Here is a 23,918-nt window from a genome sequence, read left to right on the forward strand (position 1 = left end):
TTTCTGAGCACAGGACTGCAATGCTATTCCTCTTCAAGAGTTTACATACTAGGTAAGAGAAATGTAGACTTAAGATTTGGGTCCTTCTTGGTGTTGGAAATTATTAGCAAATGACTCAGATGGGTTGGGAAGACCCCCTGGAGAGGGGAATGGCAACACATTCTAGTATTCTTGCCTGGAGAATTCTATGGACAAAGGAGCCTGGTGGCAATAGTCCATGAGTCGCAAAGAGTTGGACACAACTGAGCAAATAACATACTTAAAGGTGAAAAACATTCCTCTAAATTACTAGTCCAAAAAAGCATAATACAAATGTTTATTACAAAGAATGTTGGTATCATGATAATTTTATTCTTCCTCAAAACCAGAACGTCCATAAAAGTTTACAATAAAACTTCAAATCCACGATCCACTGAACACAAAGCTCCCCAAGATTATTAGTGGTGGCCCATGTGGTTGCAAAGAGTCGGATGAGAGTGAGCACTCCACACATACACAAATTACATAATCCCCAACAAACTACCATGCTACAATAGCTAACATTTTAGTTAAGGACCTCTAGATATTACCAAGGGAGAAAAGTAATTAGGTTTTCTAAATCCTATTTTGTCTTCGGTTCAGTTCAGTCACTCAAGTCATGTCTGACTTTTTGCAGCCTTATGGACTGCAGCACGCCAGGCCTCCCTGTCCATCACCAACTCCCGGAGTTTACTCAAACTCATGTCCATTGAGTCGGTGATGCCATCGAACCATCTCATCCTCTGTCATCTTCTCCTCCCACCTTCAATCTTATCAGGGTCTTTTCAAATGAGTCAGTTCTTCTCATCAGGTAGCCACAGTATTGGAGTTTCAGCTTCAACATTAGTCCTTCCAATGAATATTCAGGACTGATCTTCTTTAGGATGAACCGGTTGGATCTTCTTGCTGTCCAAGGGATTTTCAAGAGTCTTCTACATCACAGTTCTAGATCACAGAAGCATCAACTCTTCAGCACTCAGCTTTCTTTATGGTCCAACTCTCACATCCATACATGACCACTGGAAAAACCATAGCTTTGACTAGACAGACCTTTGTTGGCAAAGTAATGTCCCTGCTTTTTAATATGCTGTCTAGGTTGGTCATAGCTTTTCTTCCAAGGAACAAGTGTCTTTTAATGTCATGGCTGCAATCACCATCTGCAGTGATTTTGGAGCCCCAAAAAAGAGGCTATCAGTTTCCACTGTTTCCCCATCTATTTGCCATGAAGTGATGAGACCCGATGCCATAATCTTAGTTTTCTGAATGTTTAGTTTTAAGCCAACTTTTTTCATTCTCCTCTTTCACTTTCATCAAGAGTCTCTTTAGTTCCTCACTTTCTGCTATAAGGGTGGTGTCATCTGCATATCTGAGCTTATTGATATTTCTCCTGGCAATCTTGATTGCAGCTTGTGCTTCTTCCAGCCCAGCATTTCTCATGATGTACTCTGCATAGAAGTTAAATAAGCAGGGCGACAATATACAGCCTTGACATACTCCTTTCCCGATTGGGAACCAGTCTGTTGGTCCATCTGCAGTTCTAACTGTTGCTTCCTGACCTGCATATAGGTTTCTCAAGAGGCAGGTCAGGTGGTCTGGTATTCCCATCTCTTGAAGGGCTTTCCAGTTTGTTGTGATCCACACAGTCAAAGGCTTTGATGTAGTCAATAAAGTAGAAGTAAATGTTTTTCTGGAAATCTCTTGCTTTTTTGATGATCCAGCAAATGTTGGCAATTTGATCTCTGGTTCCTCTGCCTTTTCTAAATCCAACTTGAACTGTTCAAGCTCATGATTCACGTACTGTTGAAGCCTGGCTTAGACAATTTTGAGCATTACTTTACTAGCGTGTGAGACGAGAGCAATTGTGCGGTAGTTTAAGCATTCTTTAGCATTGCCTTTCTTAGGGATTGGCATGAAAACTGACATTTTCCAGTCCTGTGGCCACTGCTGAGTTTTCCAAATTTGCTAGCATATTGAGTGCAGCACTATCACAGCATCATCTTTCAAGATTTGAAATAGCTCAACTGGAATTCCATCACCCCTACTAGCTTTGTTCGTAGTGGTCCTTCCTAAGGCCCACTTGACTTCCCATTCCAGGATGTCTGGCTCTAGGTGAGGGATCACAACATTCTGATTATCTGGGTCATGAAGATCTTTTTTGCATAGTTCTGTGTATTCTTGCCATCTCTTCTTAACATCGTCTGCTTCTGTTAGGTCCATACCATTTCTGTCCTTTATTGTGCCCATCTTTTCATGAAGTGTTCCCTTTGTATCTCTAATTTTCTTGAAGAGATCTCTGTCTTTCCCACTCTATTATTTTCCCTTATTTCTTTGCATTGATCACTGAGGAAGGTTTTCTTATCTCTCCTTGCTATTCTTTGGAACTCTGCATTCAAACGGGTATATCTTTCTTTTTCTCCTTTGCCTTTCACTCCTCTTCTTTTCACAGCTATTTGTAAGGCCTCCTCAGACAACCATTTTGCCTTTTTGCATTTCTTTTTCTTGGGGATCGTCTTGATCCCTGCCTTCTGTACAATGTCACAAACCTCTGTCCATAGTTCTTCAGGCACTGTGTCTACCAGATCTAATTCCTTGAATTATTTTGTCTTAGAGAAATTCAAACCATAACAATTGGAATCAATTTATTTTAAAGTCGGATTTAAATGTGTGTTTCATCCCAGATTTGTTTTAGAATGAGCTTGGTAGCTTAGTATGTATTTTTCAAATAAGAATTTTGTTACAGATGGCACTACTGAGTAGTAATTTTGAGTCTATATAAGCAGTGTTCAGCTGTGAATTTTCTTTTTAAACATAACACCTTTGCTCAATTAATAGAAAGCTATTCCACTTTTTGCAATAATATAAAACATTTATTATTAATGTCACTGGTTGTCTTTAATAATTTTATATATTGGTAACTGTTTTGCATCGTGTGTATGTGTGTGTGTGTGAGTCACTCAGTAGTGTCTGACTATATGTAACCCTAGGGTCTGTAGCCCACCAGGCTCCTCTGTCCATGGAATTCTCCAGGCAAGAATACTGGAATGGGTTGCCAATCTCTTCTCCAGGAGATTTTCCCAACCCAGGGATTGAGCCTGGGTCTCCTGCATTGCAGGCAAACTCTTTATTATCTGAGCTACTGGGGAGGCATTATATTTTAACAATTTCTAAGATTGGGCCTATCAGCAGTACCAAAAATGAAACCTGTTTTTGAAATTAAAAGAAAATATGAAGAATTAGGCCATAAGCTTATATGCAGAGTACATCATGTGAAATTTCAGACTGGATGAAGCACAAGCTGGAATCAAGATTGCAGGGAGAAATATCAATAACCTCAGATATGCAGATGACACCACCTTTATAGCAGAAAGTGAAGAGGAACTTAAGAGCCTCTGGATAAAGGTGAAAGAGAAGAGTGAAAAAGCTGGCTTAAAACCCAACATTCAAAAAAACTAAGATCATGGCAAATAGATGGAGAAACAATGGAAACAGTGACACTTTATTTTCTTGGGCTCCAAAATCACTGCAGATTGTGACTGAAGCCATGAAATTAAAAGATGCTTGCTCCTTGGAAGAAAAGCAATGACAAACCTACACAGCATATTAGAAAGCAGAGATGTTACTCTGCCTACAAAGGTCTATAGTCAAAGGTCTGGTTTTTCCAGTAGTTATGTATGAATGTGAGAGATGGACAATAAAAAGGCTGAGCACAAAGAACTGATGCCTTCAAACTGTGGTGCCGGAGAAGACTCTTAAAAGTCCCTTGGACTGCATGGAGAACAAACCAGTCAATCCTAAAGGAAATTAACCCGGAATATTCATTGGAAGGACTGATGCTGAAGCTGAAACTCCAATACTTTGGCCACCTGATGCAAAGAGCCAACTTATTGGAAAGACCCTGATGCTGGGAAAGATTGAAGGCAGGAGGAGAAGGAGACGACAAAGGATGAGATGGTTGGATGGCATCGCTGACTCAATGGAATTAAGTTTTAGCAAACTCTGGGAGATGGTGAAGGACAGGGAAGCCTGGAGTGCTACAGTCCATGGGATCGCAAATAGTTGGACATGACTGAGCCATTGAACAATAACAGATGACTTGCAGGACTGTCTCTTGAATTTGTCATTAATAGTTAGAAGACTGTAAAACATAAATTTGTTTTCATTGTTGGATTCGAATGCCCATGTAAACCATAATAGTAATAGGAAACACTACCCAAAAGACAAAACAATGCCTGAAAGTGTTTCTTGGCTCTCAGCCTATTTACAACTCTTCACAGAGAAAAGCCAGGATAATACACATACATCTTTGAATTGCATGTATATCTAACATGTTGAAGGGGCAGTCACAACCAAGTAAATCAGTATAGTCTCCTTATGACATTTTTTCCATATACCTTTGAGCTGGTGTGGGGAGAATCAGATATTGAGGAGAATGACTTGTCACCGAGATATATTCCACTTGAGGCTATTACAGATCTCCATTTAAGTTATTTACATTTATACCCTAGACCTACAAATCTTTCTTACAGTTAACTAATGCCACTTTAGCTATTCCCATTCTCTTCTCCCAAGGAAAAAGAATACAAACATGGCCATGGCCATTATTAATTTAGTTCTCCCTCAAACTTCTGTCCCCTGTTTGGATGTGAGTTTGCCCAGACATGCTAAAACATGTAGGAAAGATGAAGTAATTCAGAAATAATTATAGTTTTTAAATCACCCCAGGCCTTTCCACTAGGAATCTAGTAGATAACATGTTTCCCAAAGCAGGCCTAGAAGTAAAAATTCATGATTGCTGGAAAGAAGAGAAGTAAGCAGGCTAAATCCCTGGAGCCTGCCTATAAGTAGAAAGATGCTTAGGAAACAGTCTTAAGACAGAGGGGCTAATGGCTTGATTGTAAAAAGGAACTTATGTGTTTTTTAGTTTCACTGAAATATGAGTATAGATCAAAGTACCAGAGTGGAGGTTACTTGGAAAGTAGGAAGTCAGGAATTTGAAAGTTAAGAAGATAGTATTTTGATGGAGAGGAAAAGATCTCGAGCTTGTGTAAGGAGAAATATTATCAAGGAGGAGGGACCCCGCTGACCTGGAGAATGGTGCCAACTGGAATGAGCTACAGAATAGGAATTAGAATGTCAAACCATCTCCTTAGAGCCTTGCTTGATTCATCAATTGAAGCTTCATTACTACACTATTACACTAGACTAGGTACTGTAAGCAATAAATATCTGTGCTCTTTAGGACTGACAATGTAACTGAAAAAAAGAAATTCATTAGCATTAATATAAAGCAAGAAAAACTTTAAAGAAAAATTTTAAAATTGAAGAATAGCATATCCTGGCACTGTTGCATCTAGTGGTACATATCAATGAAATCTGTTCATGAAATTCTGGCACACTGTTCATAACCAGTTTAGATGCAATTTACCTAAATATGGGTATCTCTCATCATGGAAGTACCAAATGTAAGTGATGCCCATCCCTGCATTATTTCCAAAATGTCAAAGAAGTGGCTTCCCTTGTGGTTCAATGGTAGAGAATTTATCTGCCAATGCAAGAGACAAAGTTTTGATCCCTGATCCAGGAAGATCCCACATGTCACGGAGCAACTTAAGACTGTGCACCACAATTACTGAAGCCCGCAATCCCTACAGCCTGTGCTCTGCAACGAGAAGCCACTGCAATGAGAAGCTCACATACCAAAACTAGAGAGTAGCCCCTGCTTGTCAAAATTAGAAAGCCCATGCAGCAATGAAGACCCAGTACAGCCAAAAATAAAATAAATTTTTTAAAATGTCAAAGGAAAATTAGTCCCCCCAAAAATCTTTCAAAGACAAAACATGAAATGTTTTTGTAGTTGATAATGTAGTTCATTGGCAGTGGTAACACAGAAATGATTCCTTTCTGGCAAGAAAATCAGCAGTATTAGTTAAGAGTCCTAAAAACATTCATATTCTTTAACCCATCTAGGAATCTATCTCAAAATAATAATCAAAAATGTAATAATATCACAAGTGCAATGAGCTTAAGTGCTCACCATTGTAGTATTTTCAATAGTAAAAAGCCAATGCATCCTCAACTTTTAAATTTAAGAAAAATGTTCACTAAATCATGGTTCAAGCACATGATCAAAAATCTGCCATCATTGATACAGTAGAGAGGGCTTCCCTGGTGACTGAGTGGTAAAGAATTTGCCTGCAACGCAGGAGAGGCAGGAGATGCAAAGTTAGTTAAGTTAGCTAAGCTCTGGAAAAGACTGCTTCTTGTCATCTATTATTTTTTCTCCCTTATTTCTCAGAAAGACAACTCTGGTTTTTGGATAGGGATGTGGCCACTCAAAAACATGGCACATTTTTCAGACTCTATAAATGCTAAATACTGGTCAGTGTGACATAAGCCGAAGTGTCTTATACAGTTTCCAAGAAGTGTCGTTAAAGTAGGGGTGAGGGGGAATACCCTTGCCTCTTGTACTTCCTTCTTCTTCTTGATGAGAATTCAGAAGTGAGAGATGGAAATTAAGCAACCATCTTGAACTGAGGCGGGAGCTATGCCCTGAATAGAAGAGCAACAAGGGGGAAGGAATCTGGAACTTTACCACTGAGGAGCACCACATCTGCTCTGGAACACCTACTTATGAAGTCAGTTATGAGCTTTCTGATACATACATCTGAACATAATCCGGAAATCTGGGCTCTATGCTTTGGGTTTCTGATTCAGTTGACCTGGGGGGGAGGTCCTGATCATCTGCATTTCTAACACTTGGAGAATCACTACACTAACGGAACTAATGACTCAGTGGTTCTCAACTCTTGCTTCACTTTAGAATCACTGGGGAGGTGAAAGGGAGGGTCTTTTAAACGCACTACCTGGGACTCACTGCAGAGGTGACTCTAATTGATCTGGACGGTATGGGTATGTAGGCTAAAGAGCTTCCAGATGATTACAGTAAGTGTACCAGGACTGAACACTGTAATCCTTCCCTGCTTACTCTGAACAGCAACGATGAGACTGTGTTTCCTGTAGAGGGGAATGGTAGAAAGTCGTACTTGATGGCCTAGGACTTCAAGCCCAAAGACCGAGGTTTAAGTCCCTGCACTGGGACAGTGTAGTTTCTCTGGACCTTGGATACTTTATCTATAAAATGGTGATGAAAACATTTACATCCTTGTGTTTTTGTAAAGATTTGATTATATGTTTGAGGTGAAATAACTGTAATCTCAAAGTAATACATAGAAATAAAAAAGAATCAGGCCAAGAAGATTGCTTATGGAAAACCTGAGTTGATTTAGCCCTAGAACAGGATTGAAGAATTGAAAGAAGTAGGAGAAAAATAAGAGAGAACTTAGAAATAATGTAGGAACTATCTATGACCCCCTTTCTACACAGGACTGAAATGGTAAGATCATCCATTTCCCCTGCCATAGGTGCTGCCCCCTCCTCTTTTTTTTTTAAATTATGATTCTATTTTCAACAGGTGTTCTTAATCTGAAGTAACTCCTCTGGTGAAATTCCTGGCCTGGAGCACACAGATCTTGCCTGCAGAGAAGCAAGTGTTGGAAGAATGGATGTCCCAGTTAGGATCATTACACTGTCATCAGTAACTGCATCTTGAATTCTGTCACTGAAATAGTTCCCAGGTGGCTGTTTCATATCCAGGTGTTTGGCTATCCATGTGGCAGACGTCCAAGAACTGACCCTAATACTTGTAGTTTCAAGATAAATGGCACCAGGCAAGGGGTTGGGGCTTAGAACAAACCCCTCAGGGCCTCAGGTGCCATATTAGGAAGTTTGGACTTAATTTTTCTAGTTTGTATATTTCACTGATTTTAATACAAGAAGTGACACAGTGTCTGCAGAGTATATCTGTCAGGGGCCCCATGTGGTGGGTTAGGCTGTGGTGAGGCTGACAGGGAGGTGACCAGCATTGAAGCTACTAAAGTAATTCAGGGTCAATACCTCAGCTCAGATAGTGGCAGTGCAAGTTGATAGGAAATGATAAATCAAAGAAATACGGTGAAAGAATATAAGCAGCACTTGGCCTTCACAATCGTTGGGTCCTTTTAGTAAATGCTGGCAGATTTCAACAACTGAAGATGGGTGAGAGGTACTCATATCCTCCCTTGGCCCTAGATAGTGTCCTACAATGAAAGCAAGTCTCAGACAGGAGAGTACTACACAAATATTTATCAACAAGTAGGCACACAAAATAACAGCACACAGACAATATTTTGTGACAAGGTACAAAACAGAAGTCTAGACTCCAAAGGAGCCACTCTGATGGGTGTCCCTCTGCTAGACTCAACAGACATACCACATTTATGCAAAGACAGAAGTGCCTGTACAATAGTCTAGCCGGCCACATATCCTGACCATCAGTTATTTCCACAATGAAAAACTCTAATCTTTTATTCTAATTAACACACCTCTAGGTAAGATTTACTTACTGATATTGTAGGCACTCGGAGGAGGCAATGGCACCCCACTCCTGTACTCTTGCCTGGAAAACCCCATGGACAGATGAGCCTGGTAGGCCTGCAGAAATACGGTGAAAGCCTGCAGTCCATGGGGTCGCTAAGAGTTGGACACGACCGAGCGACTTCACTTTCACGCACTGGAGAAGGAAATGGCAACTCACTCCAGTGTTCTTGCCTGGAGAATCCCAGGGAAGGGGGAGCCTGGTGGTTGCCATCTACGGGGTCGCAGAGTCGGACACGACTGAAGTGACTTAGCAGCAACAGCAGGAGCATTGTAGGCACTTGTGCATCCAACTTTGAAGAGTTCTGATTAATCTTTCAAATGCTAATTACCCACCCTGGAGTGTGCTGATTAAAGTTAAATAGCTACCTCTCCCTGGAGAAGCCCGTGAACAGAGGAGCCTGGCAGGCTACAGTCCGTGGTGTCGCAAGAGTCGGACACGAATTTAGCGACTAAACTGCCACCACCAAGAGCTATAAACAGTAGAAAATAATGGTAGGGACAGAAGACTGGCAAACAGGAAGTGCTTCTTGGAGAGGGAGGGGGATTTATACTTTTTGAGTACCTTATGATTCCAGGGGGGAAAAAGTCTCCCTGACTATTAACAATATTTTTTAGATGGAGAAGCCGAGGTCGCACATACGAATAAGAAAAAGCAGAATGCAAATCATCAGCTCCACAGCTGTTGTGAAACGCTGCCTCTGAGTACTATCCCCTTAGGTTTATTCAGAATTCAGATACAAAAGAGAATCAGCTCTGCACCCTGAAGGACCCTCGGGCTGTGGGGCGGGTGAACGTGTAAGAGACTGGGGGAGAAGGGGAATGGAGCAGGCCAGGACTGGGGAGCTCAACGTTGGTCGCGGAATAAAGACCGAGACGGTGGACTAAAGGGAGGCTTTAATTAGAAAATGAAGCCAGAAGGGCTTTGAAGGCGAGACTAAGGAGCTTGGGCTTTTAGCCGCTCAGTGGACACAAAGCCATATATTATGCGATATATACTTAAGAGAAGCAACGCCTCCTACGGTAGTTACTGTCCTTGGGTAGTCGGCCTGCCCATCCCGCCCCAGTTTCGGTCCAACCCGAGGCGGCGGCCTAGAAGTTGACGGACACGGCCGATCCTCCGTGGTCTTCCAGGTACCAGTGCCCCGCCCACTCTAGGTCCGCCAAGGCGACGGCACGTGCCCCAGGTGGAGCCGTTTGCGTTCGCGCAGTGCGAGAGCAGCTGGGCCCGCGGCGGTGCGGCGGCTTTGGGCGGGGCCAGGGGCCGGCTGCCGGGTCTCGCGGAGGAAGCGCGTCGCGCGGCTTGACCCCGGCGGCGTTCCGTACGGTCGCGAATCCGCCGGCGGGAATATGGCGGCCGCAGCCGGGCCAGTAACGGAGAAAGTTTCCGAAGAGATTGGCCTGTGCTAGTGCGTGTGGCGTGGGGCCCTCGACTCCCCTGGAGTGCCGTGTCCCCGCTCCGAATCGCAGACTCAGCCGCAAGGGCCCTTCTTTTCCCCTGCTGGCCCGAGGGCTGACTACGAGGGCTGAGAGAGGATTCGTAGCAGCGGCCGAGTCCGGGACAAGGGGTCACCGGCGGGGCGGCGAGACCCAGGCGCGGACAGCGCGCAGGGCTCGGCGTGGTGCGGGCCCCGAGCTCCGCCCGGCCGGCCTCGCGGGAAGGAGGTAGGGATACCTGCCTGAGGAGAAGTTGATGGTGTGGGGTGGAGGATGGAAGGCAGGGCGTCTCTCCGTATCCCCCAGCGGTTCCCCACTCAGCTGGGTGCCCACTTGTGGTCCCCAACAGCCGGGCTGCTTCTAAGGCCTCCTCCTAGGAGGAGGCAGAATGGAAGAATTGCTATTGCTGCCGTATTGCTGAGGGCTTTAATATTCGAGGTGCCTTTCTCCTCGTGTGGGATGGGTCCAAAGAGTTGTTCTCATGAATTCATAGAACCGAAGCACTGGAATTCCCCGACCCTGGCTGCTCTGTATATTCTTTCAGCTTTTGACACTTCCCCTAGACTGGACGTAAGTAGTTTCTGAGTCAGAAGACGATGCATGTGCTAGTGTTTCTTGGGCTCAGTGAACCATTACCTAGAAGGACGTAAAAGAGAACTTGCTGGTTTGGAGGAATTTGGATGAGTTAAGTGAAGGCTGGAGTAAGGCTGAGAGAGAAACAAGCCAAACATTCATGGTATCTCCCTTAGCTCTATGACTTCGTAGTTGTGGGTTATTAGACAACTTGTTTATTCTCTTTGTATATTAATATGCGTCCTATAACTGATTGACATTGTTATTAAATATAGTTACTTCTATATCAGTCTTCATTTCTTCAGGTATTTGTTGAATATCTACTTGGAGTCAAACTTTCTGCTAAACCCTGGGTGTACAGTTTTGAAGACAAACTTTCAGGAACCTTGTGATCTAGTGGAGAATGCAGATATTAAACAGTTGATAGTCAATGTTTTTCCTATTATACAGAAAATACGTGGATCATATAAATGAGTCAAGGTGATTGCCCTAAGAAATGATTTAAGCTGAGATCTGAAAAGTAGGAGTGAGCCAGGTGTGAAGACCTATGGTGGGGTCTGGAGGAGAGAAGAGAGTACACCTGGAGAGGGAATAGCATTAGTGTAGTTCAGAATTGAAAGATCCGTGTGGCTAGAATAAAAAGAATGGTAAGAGATGAGGCAGGAGAGTTACTCACATCCAATGAGGAAAGCCTCCTAAGGCATTGTAAGGAGTTTGGACTTTATTGCTTAGAGTGATGGGAAGTCTTTGGAGGCTTTTACATAACAGAATGATGTGACAAGTATTGGCTTTAAAAAGTATACTTCTTGGAGAAGGGCAAGAGTGGATACAGGGAGACATTCAGCCATGAGATGATAGTGACCAAAATTGGGGTTGTGATCTTGAGGATGGAAAGAAGTAGAAACATTTAAGAAGTATCTAAGAAGAAGAGTGGGCAGGACTTGGTGACCATTAAATATAGGTGGTGAAAGAGGAGGGTGAGAATAGTATATAGGATGCTATAAAACAGACCTGACAATTATTAACTTTTCCTGTATTCAGTGGACTCTTCTGTGCTCCTTTTTTATCTGCCTCTCAAGTAATTCCCACTGAATCATTTGTGCTGGCAGACCCAGTGAAAAGGATTGCACTGCTTTGTTGTTTTACTCTCTTGATTCAGCATGTTTGTCTTTTAAAGAAGTTCAAAATGGGGGAAAACGTCTGTGAATTAGCCATTTAAAAAAATAATATTCTGCCATGTTGATTTTGGCCCATAACAGGGTAACTGCATATATTCCATGCTATGAATGTGCTATACTTTATTATTTACGTGTTTTCCTTTACTTTTTTTTCTAAGCTTTCACCTCAGTGCAGGACAGAGCTAGTGGTTTCATTTCTGTCAGGTAGGTTAATATATATTAATACACATTTAAGTGTATACTAGAGAAGGGCCTAGGCTTGGGTTTGAACATCCAAAGGATAGATTCAGAATGAAGAACCTGCAAGGAGACAGGAGAGATCAGTGAGTTAGGAAGAAATTCTGAAGACTGGTCTTTGGAAGCTCAAGGAAGGGCAGGTTTCAGAAGGTGAAGGGAGTGAAAAATGTCAAAGGTTGTTTGATGAATGTACAAGATAATGAGTGTAAAGTACTTATGGGATTTAGGAATTTAGGTTATTTTAGAACTTGGCAGAGCAGTTTGTTGTTGTGTAGTGGAAACCGTGGTTTAGTTGTTTGAGAAGTAAAGCAATCAAATACTGGCTGTCGAGAGGACAGATGACTGAACTTGTAGGAGGAGATAGGGGTTATTGAGTTTTAGTTTGTTTCTGTATGTGTGTGTGTGTGTGTGTGTGTGTGTGTGTATAGGTATCATTTTTTTAAAAGAGCTTTGCAAATGTTTAAGCACCAGTGGATAAGAGAAGAGTAGTAGGAGTTTGGAGAGAGGAGAGTATGTGAAGTTCTGGAAGAGACTATGAGGAAGAGTCACATGTACAGCTAAAAGATGTAGCCTTCAATCAGGCAGAGAGCCTTCTTTTATTAAATTAGGAGATGGTAGATATAGGTGAGTTTGTGGTGTTGGAAACTCAGGTAAGCTCCCTTTTGATGACTTCATTGGAGACAAAGTCAGCTGGTAAGAATTTGGTCAGAAGTGGATGTCAGAGATTTGAGAATAGGAAAGAGAGGCTTACCTAGCCCCAGAGACTGAGTTTGACTAGAGAAACACAGAAGTATGTCTCATGAGTTGACTTGCAATCATTTAGTCTGGTGTGTGATTTTTTTTTTCCTCCAACAGTGTTGTCATCTGAACCCAGACTGTACCATCAACCCTTAGAGGACGTGTATTCCAGCATGTTTGTTGAATGATTATATAGCAGGTATAAGTGATGTTTTTAAAAATGTAGTGCATTCTAGATAGTGTCAGTTTCTCATACTTAAGTAAAAAGATAAAACCTAAATATACCAAAGGAAGATATTTTCTGTAGTGGTGTGTGGTATCTTAAGGAATGATTGAAAATCATAATTCTTAGTTAATTAAATAAACTTAGCTGTAAAAAATATACTTGTTGAACTTGTAAGTTAGTAATAGTACTTTGAACCTCCCAGAGACCCTAAAGTTGTCACCCAATGTCATTCTTCTGCAGTCGTACGGGTAATTCAGGGTTAATTCAGGTTATCTCATATTTCTCTTGGCTCTTTTAGTGTCCTGCTTTTAGAAAGCAGAAATAAGCTGATTGCAAAGTAGTTACTTTCTGAGTTTTTAATCTTGTTGAGTTCTCAGTGGATATTCAGTGCGACCATAAACCTTTGCATGTATCATTTCTTCTGAAATAGCATACTAGAAAATTTGAAGAATTATCTAATAGATAGTTAAATCATTTTGTTTGATGGTGTCATGTTTGAAGTGCAACCTGAAGGGGTCCTTAAGATTGAAATAATTATCTGAGTCCTTTAACAAATAATTGTTGTGGTAAGTTTCTAAAAGTAAAATCATAGGTTTTAAAATTTACTTTATGATAAATATTGGTCAGCATTTCAGTTTTACAGTTTTGACTAGAAAGGTCCAGAATTGGTTTGCTACAGAGATTGTATGTTTGATCATCAAAGTAACTTAATGGAGGGAAAAGTACAGGGAGAGTGATGGATCAACTTTAGTGGCTGAGTAATTTTAATACAGTTAAACTGCTAATAAGTTTATTAGTGAAACAGTGTTGAGACTAAGATTTTATAGCATTTTATCAGGTAAAAAGATGTGGAGGATTTTAGGCAGGTGGTAATGGTTGCTATTATTGGATACTGGTGCTTTTCAAATTAGAGGTAATAATGACATCTCTCATTTTGTTTGAGTTGACTAGCTTTCCACTATTCCAGACCTATCTGCTACATTTAAGCTGAGTTGAATATCTCATCATTGCGCGTTGTTGAAAAACTGGATATTGGAATAAAAATGGGTTAGGTGAATTCCTTACCATCTCTGGAAAAATTTTTGTTGATGGCGACCTAGTCATACAGTCCTAGCATAGGATAAGTAGAACAAATCTCCAGTTTTGTTTGGATAAACTGAAGAGTTTTTAAGCCAGAGACAGTTACCATTTAGATACACGCAAGTCAGATTTTAAACTGGGTATCCAAACAAAGTTTATTTCTCACTTAGTCATTATTTTTTATAAGAAAGATATATGTGAAAGGTAAATTACATAAAATTAACAGTGAAATATTTTTTCTTCTTTTTAGATCACTGTAAACAAATTCCACCAGAGGAAGTGCTGAAATAGGAGTTACAGATACATTGGATTTGCTGGATGAAATACAAGCAGTTAATTTTCATAACGTGGGGAGAAAGCCCAGATTGACAGATTAATGTGTAAATCACTGCGTTACTGCTTTAGTCATTGTCTCTATTTAGCAATGACAAGACTGGAAGAAGTAAACAGAGAAGTGAACATGCATTCTTCAGTGCGTTACCTTGGCTATTTAGCCAGAATCAATTTATTGGTTGCTATATGCTTAGGTCTTTATGTAAGATGGGAAAAAACAGCAAATTCCTTAATTTTGGTCATTTTTATTCTTGGTCTTTTTGTTCTTGGAATTGCCAGCATACTCTATTATTATTTTTCAATGGAAGCAGCAAGTTTAAGTCTCTCCAATCTTTGGTTTGGATTCTTGCTTGGCCTCCTGTGTTTTCTTGATAATTCATCCTTTAAAAATGATGTCAAAGAAGAATCAACCAAATATTTGCTTCTAACTTCCATAGTATTAAGGATATTATGCTCTTTGGTGGAGAGAATTTCTGGTTATGTCCGTCATCGGCCCACCTTACTAACCACAGTTGAATTTCTGGAACTTGTTGGATTTGCCATCGCCAGCACAACTATGTTGGTGGAAAAGTCTCTGAGTGTCATTTTACTTGTTGTAGCTTTGGCCATGCTGATTATCGACCTGAGAATGAAGTCTTTTCTAGCTATTCCAAACTTAGTTATTTTCGCAGTCTTGCTGTTTTTCTCCTCATTGGAAACTCCCAAAAATCCAGTTGCCTTTGCGTGTTTTTTTATTTGCCTGATAACCGATCCTTTCCTTGACATTTATTTTAGTGGACTTTCAGTGACTGAAAGGTGGAAACCCTTTTTGTACCGTGGAAGAATTTGCAGAAGACTTTCAGTTGTTTTCACTGGGATGATCGAGGTTACATTTTTCATTCTTTCAGCATTTAAACTTAGAGACACTCATCTCTGGTATTTTGTAATACCAGGCTTTTCCATTTTTGGAATTTTCTGGATGATTTGCCATATTATTTTTCTTTTAACTCTTTGGGGATTCCATACCAAACTAAGTGACTGCCATAAGGTGTGTTTTACCCACAGAGTAGATAACAATAGCCTTGACAGAATCATGGCATCCAAAGGGATGCGTCATTTTTGCTTAATTTCAGAGCAGTTAGTTTTTTTCAGTCTTCTTGCAACAGCAATTTTGGGAGCAGTTTCCTGGCAGGTAAGCTTACAGTTTGTTTATTATGTCAATGCCTATGATATGTGATTAAATGTTTGCTTCAAGAGTTGAATTATTAGAACCGAAAGGTCAAGCTCATAATTTCAGAAGTAGATGTCAAGGGTGGGGCACTTACTAGTTTTCTTTCTGGAATTGAGTACTGAATGAATATTGACAGGATAATTTCATTTGCCTTCTAGCAAGAGGTATGAAAATATTAGGAATACTCAGCATGTGATATGCCTCCTATCTTCTGACTGTTGATTAATGAAACACTTCATGGGTTAAAGACTCTTAGAATATTAACATTTGAAGCATGTTTAGAGATTGTTCTTTAATTTTTTCACTTTACACATGAGGAAACCAAAAATCAGAAAACATATCCAGAGTCACTGGTACTAGCCAGAACAAGGTTGCCTAGCTTCTGTCTAGCCCATTGGTCTCCTCATTTCCCTAAAGGTTTTATATAGAAGTTGATTAGATATGTAATAACATATCATTCTTTTTTTTAAAGGATTTTTTTATTTATCTGGCTGCACTGGATCTTAGTTGTGGCATGTTGGATCTTCAGTCTTCGTTGAGACATGCAGAATCTTTAGTTGTGGTGTTTGGACTCTTGGTTGCGGCATGCGGGATCTAGTTTTCTGACCAGGGATCAAACCCAGGCTGCCTGCATTGGGAGGGAGCACAGAGCCTCAGCCCCTGGACCACCAGGGAAGTCCCCATATCAAATTCTTAACTTCAGATTAGAGCCTCTCCTAAGAAAGGAAAAATTAGTTTTACAATACATTTGCCTACAATATGTTTAAAAAAAATCTTTTGTAGACAAAGACATTCAAATTAAATGGTTGGAGTTTATGTCTGTAGTTTATATCAGCCTTCCGTTCTCTGAACATTTATTGACTGTTCTATATAACAGGTCGCTGGAGAAGGAAATGGCAACCCACTTCAGTATTCTTGCCTGGAAAAATCCCATAGCATACTGAGGCTGAAGATCTCAAGATGAATGAAAATTTCCTCTGTCATTAAAGAAGGCAGTCTCTAATGGGAGGCAGAAGAGGCAGGCATGTAAACCAGTAATTATTATAACACTTTGAAAAATAGTATAATTTGAATACATCAGGTTGGGATGTAGGGCAAAAATGAAGGTGAATTTTGCTTGGTGCAGTTCTCTGCTTTGCACTAGTTAGTTGCAACGGAGTGTTTTCTAGATAGGAGTGTTTGAAGAGAAGATGTGGAGACTTGGCTGGGCATGGTGCATTTTATTAGTCATTGCGGGCTAGGGCACAGAACCTGTGTGGGAGTCAATCAGATGATTTAAAAAACAAACAAACAACTGTTTGCCATTGCTCGGGGCTGTCAGAACGATGCTGGTGGGTGAGAACTCGACCAAGAGTTCTCCTTTCACTTCCTCTTCTCTGTCCTTGCTGCTTGCTCCTTTCCCACCCCTACTTTTTTTTCATTTCCAAATCAGCCTCATTCGTTTTTGACACCTTTCCAGATCATCAAATCCTGTTAACCAAATATTTTGTTAAGTCACTAAATTAAGTTTTGTTATTGTATGAGGTGAGGAATTTTTTTTTCTTTTTTTTTTAAATTTATTTATTATTTTACTTTACAATATTGTATTGGTTTTGCCATACATTGAGTTGAATCCTCCATGGGTGTACATGTGTTCCCGATCGTGAATCCCCCTCCCACCTCTCTCCCCATCCCATCCCTCCATGGCTTTGTAATTGCTCCAGTACCATTTGCTGAAAAGACTATCCTTTCTCTTGTTGAATTGCCTTGGCACCTTTGTCCAAAAACAGTTTCTGAGCTCTCTTTGTTCCATTGTTCTATATATCTCATACTTAAAGCAGTACTATGCTGTCTCACAAGATATTTTCTAATTTTCCTTGAAATTTCTTCTTTGATCCATGTTGAAGTTAAAAGTTTGTTGTGTGATACTGTAATCTTTGGGGGATTTCCCACATTTTTTCTATTCAGTTCAGTTCAGTCGCTCAGTCATGTCCGACTCTTTGCAGCCCCATGAACCGCAGCACACCAGGCCTTCCTGTCCATTACCAACTCCCAGATTCCACCCAAACCCATGTCCATTGAGTTGATGATACCATCCGACCATCTTATCCTCTGTCATCCCCTTCTCCTCCTGCCCTCAATCTTTCCCAGCATCAGGGTCTTTTCAAATGAGTCAGCTGTTCGTATCAGGTGGCCAAAGTATTGGAGTTTCAGCTTCAACATCAGTCCTTCCAGTGAACACCCAGGACAGATTTTTTCTATTATTGATTTCTAATATAACTCCAGGTGACTGGAGAACATAGTTTCTATGATTTTAGTGTTTTTCTAAAACTTGTTTTGTAGTCTTTCATGTGTTATATTCTGGAGAATGTGTGTGTGTGCTTAGTCGCTAAGTTAGGTCTGACTCTTGGAACCCCATGGACTGTAGCCCGTCCTGCTCTGTGTCCGTGGGAATTTCCCAGGCAAGAATACTTGAGTGGGGTTGCCCTTTCCTTCTCCAGGGGCTCTTCCCAGCCCAGAGATCAAACCCGCATCTCCTTTGTCTCCTGCATTGCAGGCAGATTCTTTACCCACTGAGCCATCAGGGAAGCTCCCTTCTGGAGAATACATCATGTTTAATTAAGAAGAATAAGTTGCTGCTGTTGTTGACTACATTCTATAAATATCAGCCAGGTTAAGTTGGTTGGTGGTGGTGGTCATGTATTTATGTCTTTGCTGATTTTCTGTTTCATTCTGAGACAGTGATACTGAAAATCTCTGTTAAATTACTAGATTGTGTGTTTCTCAATTTTGTCATTTTCTTGCCTTAGGTATTTTGGGGCTCTGTTTTTTTCGAGGTGTATATACATCTTTAATTATACTTTCTTATGTGTTGATCTTTTTATCTTCATGGTAAGCAGCATAGTTGAATAGTTAAAAAAGAGACCTAATAGCTTGCAAAATGTAACATTATCTAGCTTTTTACAGAATTTGCCAACTCTTGTTTTAGGCCAGTGCTTCTCAAACTTTGATATACGTAGGAATCATGTGGAGATCTTGTTAAAATTCTAAAGACTAGAATTAAGTAATTTGGGAGGAGAGCCTAAAACTCTGCAGACCATCTGAAAATCTTAAAAGTGATGTAGATAGAAGTAAACTCATTGAGTAGCAAGGTATTAATTTAGCTATTCAAGACTAATATGTATCTATCAAAATTGGTATTTATTCCTTTTGGCCGCGCTGGGTCTTACCTGCTATGCATGGCCTTTCTCTAGTTGCTGCAAGCGGGGGCTACTCTCTAGTTGCCGTGCACTGGCTTCTCATTGTGGTGGCTTCTGTTGTTGCAGAGGATGGGTTCTAGGGCATGTGGGTTTCAGCAGTTACGGTGCGCTGGCTTAGTGGCCCTCTGGCATGTGGAATCCTCCCAGACGAGGGGTCAGAGTGTGTCTCCTGCACTGATGGGTGGACTCTCCACTACTGGACCACCAGGAAGTCCTCTATCGGGTTGTGTATGCATTAGTTGCTATTTGATAACTTCTGCCGTCATGCAGGCATTGTGTTTTTGATGCGGTTAACTTTTTTTAAATTGAAGTATAGTTGATTTACAGTGTTGTTAGTGTCAGGTGTACTGCAAAGTTACTCAGTTTATACACACACACACACACACACACACATAATCTTTTTCAGATTCTTTTCCCACATAGGTTATTACAGAATTCTGACCTTAGTTCCCTATGCTATATAGTAGGTCCTTGTTGTTTAACTGTTTTTCCTATACTGGTTTATGTATGTTACTCCCAGATTCCTCACTGATCCCTCCCTCCCTCCCTTTCCCCTTTGGTAACCATAAGTTTGTTTCCTAGGTCTGTGAGTCTGCTTCTGTCTTGTAAATAAGTTCATTCCATAATTTTTTAAGATTACACATATAAGTGATACCATATTTGTCTTTCTCTGATTTCCTTCCCTTAATGTGATCATCTCTGTGTCCATCCATGTTGCTGCAAGTGGCATTATTCAATTTCTTTTTATGGCTGAGTAGTATTCCATTGTATATATGCGCCATATTTTCTTTATCCATTCATCTGTCGGTGGACATTTAGGTTGGTTCCATGTCATGGTTAGTGTAACTAGTGCTGTGGTGAACATTGGGGTACATATATCTTATCAAGTTATGATTTTCTCTGGATTTATCTCCAGGAGTGGGGTTTCTGAATCATATGGTAGTTCTCTTTTCAGTTTTTTTAGACTATCATCAGTAAGTCTACAATAATAAATACTGGTGACGGTGTGGAAAAAGGGAAACTTCTTACATCATTGATGGAATGTAAATTGGCATAGCCACTGTGGAGAACAGTGAGATGCAATTAACATTTTAAATTTAACTTTAATCTTTTGTGCTCTACCCAGTATTCTATGAGATTATCTTAAATTCTTTCAATTCAGTTCAGTCGCTCAGTCATTTCCGACTCTTGGTGACCCCATGGACTGCAACACACCAGGCCTCCCTGTCCATCACCAACTCCTGGAGTTTACACAAAACATGTCCATCTAGTCGGTGGTGCCATCCATCTCATCCTCTCTCGTCCGCTTCTCCTCCTGCCCTCAATCTTTCCCAGCATCAGGGTATTTTCAAATGAGTGAGCTCTTCTCATCATGTGGCCAAATATTGAAGTCTCAGCTTCAACATCAGCCCTTCCAGTGAACACCCAGGACAGATCTCCTTTAGGATGGACTGATTGGATCTTCCTTGCTGTCCAAGGAACTCTCAAGAATCTTCTCCAACACCACAGTTCAAAAGCATCAATTCTTTGGCTCTCAGCTTTCGTTATAGTCCAGCTCTCACATCCATACATGACTGCTGGAAAAACCATAGCCTTGAATAGGTGGACCTTTGTTGGCAAAGTCATGTCTCTCTTTTTAATATGCTATCTAGGTTCATCATAACTTTCCTTCCAAGGGGTAAACGTCTTTTAACTTCATGGCTGCAGTCACCATCTGCAGTGATTTTGGAGCCCCCAAAAATAAAGTCAACCAACAGTTTCCAATGTATCCCTACCTATTTGCCATGAAGTGATGGGACCCGATGCCATGATCTTAGTTTTCTTAATGTTGAGCTTTAAGTCAACTTTTTCACTCTCCTCTCTCACTTTCATCAAGAGACTTTTTAGTTCCTCTTCACTTTCTACCATAAAGGTGGTGTCATCTGCATATCTGAGGTTATTGATATTTCTGCCAGCAGTCTTGATTCCAGCTTGTGCTTCCTCCAGTCCTGCGTTCCTCATAATGTACTCTGCATATAAGTTAAATAAGCAGGGTGACAATATACAGCCTTGACGTACTCGTTTTCCTATTTGGAACCAGTCTGTTGTTCCATGTCCAGTTCTAACTGTTGCTTCCTGACCTGCATATAGGTTTCTCAAGAGGCAGGTCAGGTGGTCTGGTATTCCCATCTCTTGAAGAACTTTCCACAGTTTATTGTAATCCACACAGTCAAAGGCTTTGGCATAGTCAATAAAACAGAAATAGATGTTTTTCTGGAACTCTCTTGCTTTGTCAGTGATCCAGCGGATGTTGGCAATTTGATCTCTTGTTCCTCTGTCTTTTCTAAAACCAGCTTGAACATCTGGAAGTTCTCCGTTCATGTATTGCTGAAGCCTGGCGTGGAGAATTTTGAGCATTACTTTGCTGGCGTGTGAGATGAGTGCAATTGTGTGGTAGTTTGAGCATTCTTTGGCATTGCCTTTCTTTGGGATTGGAATGAAAACTGACCTTTTCCAGTCCTATGGCCACTGCTGAGTTTTCCAAATTTGCTGGCATATTGAGTGCAGCACTTTCACAGCATCATCTTTTAGGATTTGAAATAGCTCAACTGGAATTCCATCACCTCCACTAGCTTTGTTCATAATGATGCTTCCTAAAGCCCACTTGACTTCACATTCCAGGATGTCTGGCTCTAGGTGAATGATCACACCATTGTGATTATCTGGGTCATGAAGATCTTTTTTGTACAGTTCTTCTGTGTATTCTTGGCACCTTTTAAATATCTTCTGCTTCTGTTAGGTCCATACCATCCTTTATTGTGCCCATCTTTGCATGAAATATTCCCTTGGTATCTCTGATTTTCCTGAAGAGATCTCTAGTCTTTGCCATTCTGTTATTTTCTTCTGTTTCTTTGCACTGATCACCGATGAAGGCTTTCGTATCTCTCCTCACTGTTCTTTGGAACTCTGCATTCAAATGAGGATATCTTTCGATTTCTCCTTGGCTTTTCGCTTCTCTTCTTTTCTCAGCTATTTGTAAGGCCTCCTCAGACAGCCATTTTGCTTTTTTGCATTTCTTTTTCTTGGGGATGGTCTTGATCCCTGTCTCCTGTACAATGTCACGAACCTCCATCTATAGTCCATCAGGCTCTCTGTCTATCAGATCTCGTCCATTAAATCTGTTTCTCACTTCCACTGTATATTCATAAGGGATTTGATTTAGGTCATACCTGAATGGTCTAGTGGTTTTCCCTACTTTCTTCAGTTTAAGTCTGAATTTGGCAATAAGGAGTTCATGATCTGAGCCACAGTCAGCTCCCGGTCTTGTTTTTGCTGACTGTATAGAGCTTCTCCATCTTTGGCTGCAAAGAATATAATCAATCTAATTTCAGTGTTGGCCATCTGGTGATGTCCATGTGTAGAGTCTTCTCTTGTGTTGTTGGAAGAGGGTGTTTCCTATGACCAGTGTGTTTCTTGGCAAAACTCTATTAGCCTTTGCCCTGCTTCATTCTGTATTCCAAGGCCAAATTTGCCTGTTACTCCAGGTGTTTCTTGACTTCCTACTTTTGCATTCCAGTCCCCTATAATGAAAAGGACATCTTTTTTAGGTGTTAGTTCTAGCAGGTCTTGTAGGTCTTCATAGAACCATTCAACTTCAGCTTCTTCAGAGTTTCTGGTCATGGCATAGACTTGGATTACCGTGAAATTGAATGGTTTGCCTTGGAAGCAAACAGAGATCATTCTGTCATTTTTGAGATTGCATCCAGGTACTGCATTTCAGACTCTTTTGTTGACTATGATGGCTACTCCATTTCTTCTAAGGGATTCCTGCCTATAGTAGTAGATGTAATGGTCATCTGAGTTAAATCACCCATTCTACTCCGTTTTAGTTCGCTGATTCCTAGAATGTCAACATTCACTCTTGCCATCTCCTGTTTGACCAGTTCCAATTTGCCTTGATTCATGGACCTAACATTCCAGGTTCCTATGCAATATTGCTCTTTACAGCATTGAACCTTGCTTCTATCACCAGTCCCATCCACAGCTGGGTATTGTTTTTGCTTTGGCTCCATCCCTTCATTCTTTCTGGAGTTATTTCTCCACTGATCTCCAGTAGCATATTGGGCACCTACCGACCTGGGGAGTTCCTCTTTCAGTGTCCTATCTTTTTGCCTTCTCATACTGTTCATGGGGTTCTTAAGGCAAGAATACTGAAGTGGTTTGGCATTCCCTTCTCCAGTGGACCACATTTTGTCAGAACTGTCCACCATGACCCAGCCGTCTTGGGTGGCCCCACACGGCATGGCTTAGTTTCATTGAGTTAGACAAGGCTGTGGTCCTGTGATCAGATTGGCTAGTTTTCTGTGGTCCTGGTTTCAGTCTGTCTGCCTCTGATGCCCTCTCTCAGTGTCTGCTGTCTTACTGGTGTTTCTCTTACCTTGGACGTGGGGTATCTCCTCACGGCTTCTGCTCCTGACTTTGGACGTGGAGTATCTCCTCTCAGCTGCTTGCTGCTCTTCTTTCGATTAGATTTTTCTCAAACTGCTTTTGCTTAATGTTCCTAAATGATATAGATACTAATTAAGTTAAAAGTCACTCCATCGTGTCTGACTCTGTGGCCCCATGAACTGTAGTATGCCAGGCTCCTCTGTCCACAGAATTCTCCAGGTTAGAATCCTGTAGTGGGTATGTCTTTCGCTTCTCCGGGGTATCTTCCCAACCCAGGGATTGAACCCAGGTCTCCCCCATTGCAGGCGAATTCTTTACTGTCTGAAGCACCAGGGAAGCTTTTTAATAATATAATCTAAACCCATTTTTTCATATTTCTGTGAGAGTAATACTAAAGTGTAAAATTAATTTTCTCCTCTGTCCCATTAAAATGTCCTTCAGTGGATGGATTTCCACTGAAAAACAGTTTCACTGATTGAGCGGGGGCAAGCCAGGTAAAAATGAGAAACTATAAAGTCTTTAGAGTAGATCAGTTAGTCAGCCACAGGTAGGATCAGTGAAAGCAGAGGTAACACTAAAATCTGGAAGACTAGCTAGGATCAAGAGATAAAGACCTGGACTAAGGTGACAGAGAAAAATTCCTGTGGTAAGGATATGACTGATAGAAGTATCAAGGGAAAAACAGATCTTGTTTAAAAGTAAAACTTAAGGAGAATTTGAAATAAGCTGATGAAATGTAGAGATGACTG

The 23,918-nt window shown here is 40.9% G+C and overlaps 1 protein-coding gene across 2 annotated transcripts in view; it reads left to right on the forward strand.

The window, feature by feature from the left end:
• Positions 1 to 9,833: 9,833 nt before the first annotated feature.
• The window catches only part of TMEM168 (transmembrane protein 168), a 46,345-nt gene continuing 32,260 nt past the window's right edge, over positions 9,834 to 23,918 (forward strand). The window contains exons 1-3 of one of the 2 annotated variants that reach the window (XM_061165334.1): positions 9,834 to 10,155; positions 12,771 to 12,852; positions 14,210 to 15,463. In XM_061165334.1, the coding sequence (XP_061021317.1) occupies positions 14,336 to 15,463 (1,128 nt within the window). In that variant the 5' untranslated portion in view covers positions 9,834 to 10,155; positions 12,771 to 12,852; positions 14,210 to 14,335. The remainder of the gene's footprint in view (positions 10,156 to 12,770; positions 12,853 to 14,209; positions 15,464 to 23,918) is intronic. The other variant, XM_061165333.1, reaches the window with a different exon arrangement.

Source organism: Dama dama, chromosome 18, assembly GCF_033118175.1.
Source record: "Dama dama isolate Ldn47 chromosome 18, ASM3311817v1, whole genome shotgun sequence".
NCBI lineage: Eukaryota > Metazoa > Chordata > Mammalia > Artiodactyla > Cervidae > Dama > Dama dama.